Here is a 10,664-nt window from a genome sequence, read left to right as displayed (position 1 = left end):
ACAGACTAGAATGACATTTCCAGTTATAAATTATATTTAGGCCTACATTATATTTGCATTTAATACACAAAAAGCCCTGTAAACTTTATCGGATGTTTGCTTGTTAATTACTAAATCATCTTTATGCAGCTGTATGCTGCTGTGTTTCACTGTGTAATGAACCAAGCATAAACTTTTTTTGGTGCAGGTTTGCTGTTTTTATGATTTTGAAAAATGATAGCAATCATTAAAAAGTAATTAAAGATAACTCACGTCCACTTCTATGGTAACTAATAGGCTAGGCTAAGCTCCAGAAAATGCATAGGGATAGCATGGGGAGGATCATGGGCGTAACATAAAGGGGGTACTGATTCTCTGGGCCCACAGAATGGATGGACCCAGAAGCCATCAAAGAAAAGTGTGATTTTGTTTATTTTAGAAAAGTGTGTTTTTATTTATTTTCTTGGTAATTAGTATCATCACTGAATCAAAGGCGACTCTGGATCAATTTTTCTTAAAACTTTCATCCTCGTTCATATATGAGCAAATTACCCACATGTTTTAACTTGTCAGCATGTTCTGGTGTCTTCCCGTCTGTTTGGAAATTGGCTCAGGTGACCCCGTTATATAAAGGGGGAGAAAAAAGCAATCCTAATAATTATCGTCCAATATCCAAACTACCCAGTCAGTCAAAAATCCTGGAGTCACTGGTTAACAAACAATTCAAAACATTTCTGTCCAATAATTCTATTTGAAGCCCCCATCAGTATGGTTTTAGAGCGAAGAACAGCACCATCTCTGCAGCCACTGTGGTTATTGATAGTATTGTTTCTAATATGGATAAGAGGAGGTGTTGTGCTGCTGTTTTTATTGATTCATCAAAAGTATTTGACACAGATGATCACAGTCTTTTAATCCAGACACTTAGTAACATTTGGTTTGCTTGTAACTGGTTTTATGATTAGCTATCTTTTCAACAGTGTTTAAAGGCTGGAAAGTTCCAATCTTAGGTTTTATCTCTAACAAAAGGTGTCCCACAAGGATCAGTTTTGGGCCCTGTTTTATTTACTGTTTATATTAGTAATGTTCATCTTTAAACAGACTGTGATTTTCATCTTTATGCCGATGACATTATTTTACATTGCTCTGCTGTTTTTGCACAGCTGGCTGTAGAAAACTTCAACATGCTTTTAACATTCTTCAACATGCTTTTATGGATCTTAAAATTGTACTTAATGAAAGCAAAACCAAATTTATGATCTATTCTAAAGCTAGAGATATTTATTTTAACAGTCTGCAATTATCTACACTTACTGGTAACAGGATTGAAAGGGTATCAGTGCATAAATATCTTGGTATTTGGATCAATTAATCTTTTACATTTAAACAGCATATTGAGTATTTCATTGGCAGACTTTGGCAGAAACGTGGGTTTCTGTATAGAAATAAAGCTAATTTTCCTCCTTAATGTAAGAAAAGTTTAGCTGAGGTGATTTTTCTGTCGGTACTTGACCATGGTGATATTGTCTATGGACATGCTGCTGGTTCCACATTCAAACCTCTAGATTCTGTTTCTGCTCTTAGATTTATAACTTATACACTTTATAACTATAACACTCATCACTGTATTCTGTATGACAAAGTTGGTTGGTCCTCTCTGGCACAAAGGCGTGATACACACTTGTATGTTTTCATTTAAAAATCCCTGATTGGACATACACCATCATATATAACATCTATGCTGCACTGGACCACTGGACATTATACCCCCCTGCTCCTCCCTTAAAAATGTCCAGATGGTATAGTCCAGTGCTGCAAAATAATGCAAGTAAATATGATTAACCATAGTAAGAAATATTGCTCATGAATGGGGAAATTATAGTTAAAAATACATTAAAGTGCATAGATATTTATAAAAAATGAGGCAGCATTTGTTGTTTGGCCAGCTGGTTAAGGGGGGCCCTGTGTGATATTCTTTCTGGGGGTCCAAAATCCCTAGCTGCGCCCCTGGGGCAGACCAACAAATATATCTAAAACAAATAAAAAATTGTACCTACTTAAACAACAACAACAACATTTTAGGTCTCTCACAGCCACCCTTGTTGTAACAAGCTCCAAAAATACTAAAGCTAATCGTTCAGCAAGCTGCACCACTAAGAACAACACAGAAGCTATGATTTTAAATAGCAAAGATTTACAACGCTCTACGACTTAATTGCTTAAAAGCAATTCAATAGAATCACACAGAAATGTGGGGTATAAATTTGGGGATTCTCACCATCATATGACATGGATGAATGGTATTTCTAGCAAGACAATGAACACGATACAATTCAATTTTATTTGTATAGCACATTTCATGCAAATGTAGACTCAATGTGCTTTACACAAGATAAAAACACACAGTAAAAGCAATAAAAACTTAAACACACCCCCCCCCCCACACACACACACCCTTACACACACACGCCTCACACACAGAATACACATATATTATACAGTTTATGTTGTCCTATCTTTCAGTACAACATATCCAAAATGCAAAAATACTGTAGGTCTAACAGTTAAAGGCATGAGAGAAAAGCAGTGTTTTCAGAGCACTCTTAAAAGAGCCTAAAGTGTCTACAGCTCTCAGGTCAGCCGGCAGCTTGTCCCATAGGACAGCACTGTAATAACTAAATGCTGCTTCACCAGATTCATCTCTAACTTTAGGTACATTGAGGAGACCCATACCTGAAAATCTAAGTGATCTGACTGGATAATAGCCTGTGAGCAGGTCAGAAAGGCACTGAGGTGCCATACAATTCTTGTAAACAAGAAAGTGAAGGTTTTTCAGAATTGGTGTGATGTGTTCCATTTTCTTTGCTCTTGTTAACACTCAAGCTGCACTATTTTGGATGAGATGGAGTCGGTTCTAGTCTGTTGGATATGAATGCATGAACCAGTTTGTAGAATCAGATTGAGACATGAATGACCTGAGTTTTAGAAATGTTTTTTAGGTGGTAAAAGGCTGTTTTGGTAATGGTTGTTATATGATCTTGGAAGTTTAGATTTTTGTCAATGATAACACTGAGATTTCTGACATGCTCACTGGGCTTAAACGGAAGTGAAGATGAAATGGATAATATTTCTTGTCTCTGCTTTTGTGGACATATAATCAGGATTTCTGTTTTTCTTTGTTGAGTTGGAGAAAGTTCGGTGACATCAAGTGGTTTATTTCATCGATGCAGTTGACAAGATTATTCATGGGAGTAGATTATCAGGGGACACTGAGACATAGTTGAGCATCATCAGCATATGAATGGTAAGACACAAGGACAACATGGGGCAGACTAGCAATTGTATCTCTAAAAGAAGTAAAAATCTACACGTGATAAAACAGGAGCATGTTAGGTCTTGCACAGCTGCTATTGTGCTCATTTTAAAAAACGCTGGAAAAGGAAAGAATATCCAAACCCCAGAGTCTTGGCTGACGTTCAATATTTCACACCCTTAGAATACATTCAAATGAAACAGCTTACTAAAGAAATTGTGTTAAACATGAATGGGTGACTTGCTTTAAAGTGATTGTTAATGTTAGATTGTACCAGCTCAGCAAATAGAAAAAAATCAGCTGCAGTAGCCTGGTTTCACCCTGTAGAGGGCAGTAACTATGTACATTTCTTACTCATGATGGAAGCTCTAAAACTTTGTGATCAAACGGTAGTTGGACCTGAATTATTTAACAACACTTGATAATGGCATTATAAAACCCTTTTTAGCTGAAGCTAGGAAATAATTTAGTGAACCATTGACTAGCAAGCCACACCACTAAGAGCAACAATGAAGCTATGATTTCAGCAAGCAAAGACTAACAAAATCCACAAAAATCACAGAAGTGTATGGTACTGATTTTGGAGATTCTCATCACTTTGGCGGATTTCATAAAAACATCTTACCATGGGGGCAGCATGGCTCAGACTAGATACGAAACAGGGGCCGCAACAGAGGGTGCCCATGTTGCAAAAGATCTAGTCCCAGTGGAAACTCATAAAGACAGAAACACATTACAAACAGTATTCACACAATGACAGTACAGTAAATTATTTAAAATTTCAATAAATTATGGCAAATTGAGCTTATAGGATAGACAGCATACTGCTACATTTATAATCCTGATTTTTCCTTGTTCTGGGCTGGCTATTTGCAAGTAGATTTTCTTTTGCAGCTGGCAAGATGGTGACATCAATATGACACAAAATTACAAACAATATATGACATGAAACAATGCATAAGCGAAAGGAAAGCTACCTAAGCCTAAAGCTTGATAAATACATATATAATTTTTTGACTTTAACTTAAACTTTTTATATCCATGCTCTCATTTTTTCCCGTCTGGACTATTGCAACTCTCTCCTGTCAGGTCTCTGCCAAAAATCCCCTTCTCACCTTCAACTGGTTAAAAATGCAGCAGCTAGGCTTCTAGCCGGTTTTAACAGACAACATCACATCACCCCGATTTTAGCATCTTTACACTGGCTACCCATTACTTTTAGAATTGATTTTAAGATTTTATTTATTACTTTTAAAGCACTGAAGGGTCTGGCTCCAGAATATATTACAGAACTTTTATTCCCCTATGTCCCAGCCCGCAGCCTCAGATCCTCGGGTGGGAACCTCCTGGTCGTTCCAAAGTTGAGACTCAAATCTAAGGGTGACAGGGCCTTCTCCATCAGAGCCCCTCAACTTTGGAACGACCTGCCCGAAGAGATAAGGCATGCAGAATCATTGACATCTTTTAAATCACTTCTTAAAACTCATTTTTATAGACTGGCTTTTATGTGATGTCGTCTTCGTCTTCATCTTATTTTATTTTTATCTTCTCACAGATTCTTACATATTTTTGTTTAGTTTTCCTCTTAATCTCTCCTTTACTCCCTGTCAACCTAATTTTATTCCCTTGCCCCTTGGCTGTTTTTAATTGTTACTGTCTTCCTCACTTTATTGATTTTACCTCTTCACTGCTTCCCCTTATGTTTACCTCTGTTATAATATTTATCAATTTTACTGCTTTTACAGTTTTAGAGCTTGTTTTACCCTGTTTTAATATCTGTTTTTGCCCTCTTATTTACATTTTACTGTTTCTCTTTTAATTTCTTATGTCTTTAATTTTGGTCCTCTCAGCCTGTGTAGCTGGGTTCCTGCATTGCCTGGGCTGCTTTCATTTTATGGTACTGATGTTTGTGTCTTGCCTGCATCCTGATGATGTTCATGATGTCTTAGCTGTGCAGTATGGTTTCATGTCTGCACTCTGATTGATGTCTGTGATGTCTTAGTTTCCATGGCATCACAGGTCATGTAGGTTTGGTTCTATATTGTTGCTCTTTATCGATGTAGATGAATTATTATCTGTCTACATGTCACGTTCTGTTTCTTGTCTTTTGTCTGGGTTGTTGCTTTGTTTTTGTACTTGCTTCTGCACTTGTCAAAGCACTTTGTAAACCCATGTTTTTAAAAGTGCTACAGAAATAAAGTTATTATTATTATTATTATTATTGTTATTATTATTATTATTATTATTGTATTATGGATCATCCTAATCCTCATTTAGATGTATGTATGTCCAATTCAAGCTACTTGTCAGGGCCAAGAGCCTATAACTAATTTACTCCCTTAGGTCTGAAAGCTACACGCAATATTTCTTTGCAGAACAGTCTTTTGTGCAACATTAAATATGATGTGCTGTTAATTTTGCTGCCCTGTTGTCTATAAAAGGATGAAATTGTCTCCGCCTTGACCATTTACAGGACATGCATGCACCAGTTACTTATAACAAATGTTAATGTAAGTCACAGCGACAAATATTTTTGCTTCCTCTTGTCTGAGTTAATTAAGATGTTATATGCTAATCACGTAGGTGCAGGACTACTTAAAAAAAACAGCAGAGAGAAGAAGAGGCTAATAAGCTCACACACTCCCTCAGTGCTACAAAAATGAAATGAAATCACATTTTACCTGTTTGATGTTTGTCGGGTGTTGGCAAAGACTAATTGGTAGAATCCTTGTGATTAAATCACAGTTTTTGGCAGTGGATTTGTCTGAGTGCACAAGTTGGAGTTAAAAAAATAAAAGAAACTCCACGATAACTACTGTTGTCATGTGCAAACTAACATTATAAAGTTGTTTTATTTTTTACAGAGTACTTTTATTTCAGCATACATCTCAGAGTGACTATGGATTTCTTTTAAATGAAACTGACTTTATTTACAAATGTTATGATAATAGGTAAAATATACCATTTGAAATCATTTTAAACTGTACTTTTTTTGGAAGGTATCTCATGGCCTGCTTGTGGAGACTGTTAAAGGCAATGCTCTCCATCATCATAAACCCGGGATCAGCCACTTTTTATACTAAGAGGGCCACATTTTTTTTTTCAATGCCAGAAGGCTTCTATTTTAAATTGAATGGTACTCTCACTTTAATTATTACAATGATTTAGATTTCAATGTAGGGAAAAATACACAGCTTTTATATATTATACCGTTTATAGCTTTAAACTTAAATACAAATATTTAATTAAAGAAAACTTAAACTGCTTTTGAATGCACTTTACATAATACTTGATACTTTAGTACATTTGATTCACATATTCACAGTTTAAATACAAATGTGTTTGATGATGCATGTGAAAGATTTTTACAGAAATAATTAAAGCCAATGCTATCTCTAATTTTGTATTAAGAACCCAACAAATATATGGGTAATCAAAGATAACTTTCTATTTCTTTATGTTTTAATTGAAAATTTTATCAGGTTTTATTCAACTTTGGGAAATTTGAAATGGATTCACAGGCAGCATTAGGTGAGGAGGAGGGATGCATGTGGCCCCCTGGACATCAGTTAACCATCTCTGATATGAGAATTTTTTGAATGCATACAGAAGAGCAAAAAAAAAAAAAAAAAAGCTGATCCTGAAAACCCCTGTCAAACAACTAAGGATCCAATTTATTCCATTTTCTCTCATATTTGTCTTTTTTTGTTTTTGGAAAGCTGGCCAGTCACTCTTGAGAACATGATTGTGTTTTGTGCATGTTTGCCTCCAAGTCTCACGACACATCATGACACTGATCTAAACTGTATCCTACTTATCTCTCCTAATGATTTCTTATTAATCAGCTGATGTCCCTGTCATGAGAAGCCTCTTTGCTTGGGGACTAACAGATACCAGAAATGTTGCTTTGTTTCCTCTGACTGCTGCAAGAATTAGAAAAAACTGCTGTGCTGACTTCTGAAGAACACAATCATAACTCAAGGATAGGAATACTACCAGCATTTCGTAAAAAATAGTGAGAGCACATTGAAAATGACCTGAAACAAAAAAGGTAAAAAAAAAAAAAAGAAATCATCAAAGATATGACATAAGACCTGGAAATCCCATCACATTCATGACCCTGATCACCCCTCAGACAGACAGGGTGATTCCAGTGCAGCCGCATCGTGCTTGTATTTGCTCGCCACCTAGTGGTAACAGCTGGCACTATCCACTTTAACGCTCTTTAATCTGCCAGGGGCCATTTTGAACCGCACGGTTTTCCCACACGCTTGACTGGTGTGAGTAATGTGTAGGACGTAAATAAAGAGGGAAAGACACAAACATGGAGAAATAAACAAACACATAGAGTTGGACAAGTGCCGGTAGACAAGACGTTATTCATCCATAAACAACAGAGAAGTGAGTAGCCTATAATCTACTATACACCATGCTTAATTAAATATTACTTAATAACGTATATATGTTTTTGTGAGGCAGTTGTGGCCTAATGGTGTCTTTTTCTGCAAGGATAAAATGACATTATCTATCATTTTGTATCTTATAATGGTTAGAAGATTTGTTTTATTAGAGGCTTGAAGAGTTTGCTTTTCAGTTTTTCTGCCAAATATTTCTGATTTATGACTTAATTATGTGTGATAATGAGAGCATATGCCTAACTTATCCTGTCTGAAACATAGTTCCAATCACACTTTTTATATTTTGGATGTCTTGCCGAAATGACCCTCCAGATATTACACATATCTGTCTTGAAGATATAGCCTTACTTTGAAATGTATTGGCTCTGAAACACACCTGGTTAATGTATTCCTTTTATCACTAAATTTGCTTGACAAAAAAATATTACTTTCAATTTCATTTTTTCATTTTACTTTTGTTAAAAAGTTGTCGAACAATACAAAAGCTGCTTCCGGAATATGTCTGTGTGTTGCCTCATAAACAGGTAATAGGAATTTCGTAGCTTTTTAGCGATTTGGATTATTTGCTGTGCTCAGCCGGTAGATCATTTGATATCAATTTTGGCTTCATTAGAGCACATCAGCAATGTTTACACTGATATTTGTTCTGGTATTTTACTGTTGTCAGATGAACCACACTCTTTGGCTGGGCCATATGACACCCTGATTTACAACATTATTACACCTATCAAGCAGAAGCCATTACAGCTTACCGTAACTATCTTGTGGATAAAAGGTAACCCCTGTTCTGTCAGTCAAATACCAATTTAAACAAAAGAAAGAAAGAAAGAATAACAGAAAGATCTCTCAAACAGGATTTGGTTCCCAACGGCCACATGCTAGGTCCAGCTCTTTGACTAGGCTAGTCCACCAACGGCACATTCCGGTAGACAGCGTACAAATATACCGAAGTTCGCTACTAACAGGGAAGAATACTAAGCTGGGTGCTAAGGTGTAGTGCTTAAAGAAAAAAGGCTTACCAGCAAAAAAAAGGGGTAAATTTTCAATTTATAGCATACACATACCTCAAAATTACATATTAGCTTGCCTTTTCGTCAAATTAGCAAAACAACGCGGGGCAAATGTAGTATGCTACATGTATAGCCTAGCTTGCAGTTCTAACGGTTTTTCAACGGCTGAGCTGACATATATCTCCTGTGGCTAATATCCTTTCTATTGACAAGTACCTCATACAACCCTGCTTAAATTGCCTAACTATCCCTTTAAACACAATAGTAGAATTTTAATTTTTCAATTAGACTTAATTAGGGACTTGTTTGGAGTGTTTGTCCATGGCTGACTTTAGTTTAAAATGATTGTCGATTGCTATACAGATTTTAACATGAATAAAAAAATACTATGTGTTTACTTAAGCAAGTTAACCCAGTAATCATTTGGCTATTGATAAAGATAAGTGAAAGTGTTCAGCGCTGCTTGCTTGTACATTCCAGTTTCAAACTTTCCTCCACAGTCCTCCTCCCTCGGCTGCTCCCTCTTGTTTGAAACAAACTAATGAGGCGGCTAAACTCATTAATTGGACACTTAATTGGCCCTTGTGGCTGCGCGCGCTGCTTCCGCTGGTACTTGTCTCTCGCCGTCCCTCCCTCGTGCTCCCCTGCCAGACATCACAATACCACCTTGTCACAACGATTTAGGGTCAGCGCCTCCTCAGACGGGAAGGTGCTGCTCTCGCTGTGGACCCCCCCTCCTCCCCCTCTATCAGTATCTCCCTCCCACTCTATCTCGGTGTTTTATGTCTGCGTCACAACAAGTCGGTGGAGAGCGCGAGGCAGGGATGATGGCGTCTCTGGCGGCTTGATTCCGGCGCTGCTCTGACAAAAACCCGCCTTAATAGCATCAATAGAGGGGGGAGAGGAGGGTGAAAGCGACGGGAACATGACGAAACGGCACAGCGGAGGACGGACAAACTAAACTGAGAGACGGACGGACAGTCAGTCAGTCGCCTTCCCCCCTCCACTCCTCCTCCTCCTCCTCCTCTTCGGCTTGACTGACACACAGGCGCTTGGCACAGACAGGGACATACATGCACATCATCCACTTTTTGCAAACACGCAGGCTGCGCATCCGAGCGGGTAGTAATTGGGCAGCGGAGATCCACAGCAGATGAGGGCATTTCATGTCCAGGCTGCCCAGGAATCACTGTGACCCCGACGGAAAGGAGTTCGACTTGACAGGTACCCTTCACCAGTCAGCTTACACTGCCCAATTTGCCTGATTTTTTGATTCACAGAAAGGCTACGCACACTGCTTTTGCATCCTGCGTCTGTCTTGACTTGAGTGCATGCACTGGAACAAATGTGCAAAGATAAAGCCTGCACAGTCATTTCATGCATCTATTCAAGTTTTTAAGATGTTGGGAGAAGAAGAAGAAGAAAGCTGCAAAGTGCCTGCTTCAAGTGCTCATTCAAATCTTGCAGCAGTCATCATGCAGTGTTTTGTCTGAGTGCGCTTGTGTGTGTGTTTCATGTGTGCAGTAATCATTTGTCTTGCTCTCTGGTTGTGTACTCACTCTCATCTTTCACTGTGGTGGATACAGGCTGTCGCTATGCTCTGGTCTAAAAGGAGGAGGAAGAGAGAGAGGAGGGGGGGTTAGAGATTTTAACCCCTTTGCACCGCCTGTCTGAGAGCCAGCCGGGAAAAAAAAAACGCCGGGGCCGTAAACCCCTCTGTCAGCAACAGCAGCAAAGTATTCAGCGAATAAATCGGATTTCCATTTCACATGAGCCCTTCTCTCTCTCCTCCTCTCTCCCCTTCTCTCTGTCTCTCTCCTTAGGATGGGGGGAGTAAGTGAAGGAGATGATGTGTTGGCTCGATGGAGTGATGGACTACTGTACCTCGGCAATGTGAAAAGAGTAAGTGCATGTGTGACAGAAAGAAGGGAGTTTTGAGCGTGT

At 38.2% G+C, this 10,664-nt stretch overlaps 1 protein-coding gene across 2 annotated transcripts in view; it reads left to right on the top strand.

Moving 5' to 3' along the window:
* Positions 1-9,381: 9,381 nt before the first annotated feature.
* Positions 9,382-10,664, top strand: part of phf1 (PHD finger protein 1) — a 35,360-nt gene continuing 34,077 nt past the window's right edge. For both annotated transcript variants that reach the window (XM_041793538.1, XM_041793537.1), the window contains exons 1-2: positions 9,382-9,944; positions 10,544-10,622. In XM_041793538.1, coding sequence (XP_041649472.1) covers positions 10,545-10,622 — 78 coding nt within the window. In that variant the 5' untranslated portion in view covers positions 9,382-9,944; position 10,544. The remainder of the gene's footprint in view (positions 9,945-10,543; positions 10,623-10,664) is intronic.

The sequence above is a fragment of the Cheilinus undulatus genome, linkage group 8 (assembly GCF_018320785.1).
Source record: "Cheilinus undulatus linkage group 8, ASM1832078v1, whole genome shotgun sequence".
Classification (NCBI taxonomy): Eukaryota; Metazoa; Chordata; class Actinopteri; order Labriformes; family Labridae; genus Cheilinus; species Cheilinus undulatus.
The sequence above is the reverse complement of the archived record's forward strand: the minus strand, read 5'-3'. Positions and strand labels throughout refer to the sequence as shown.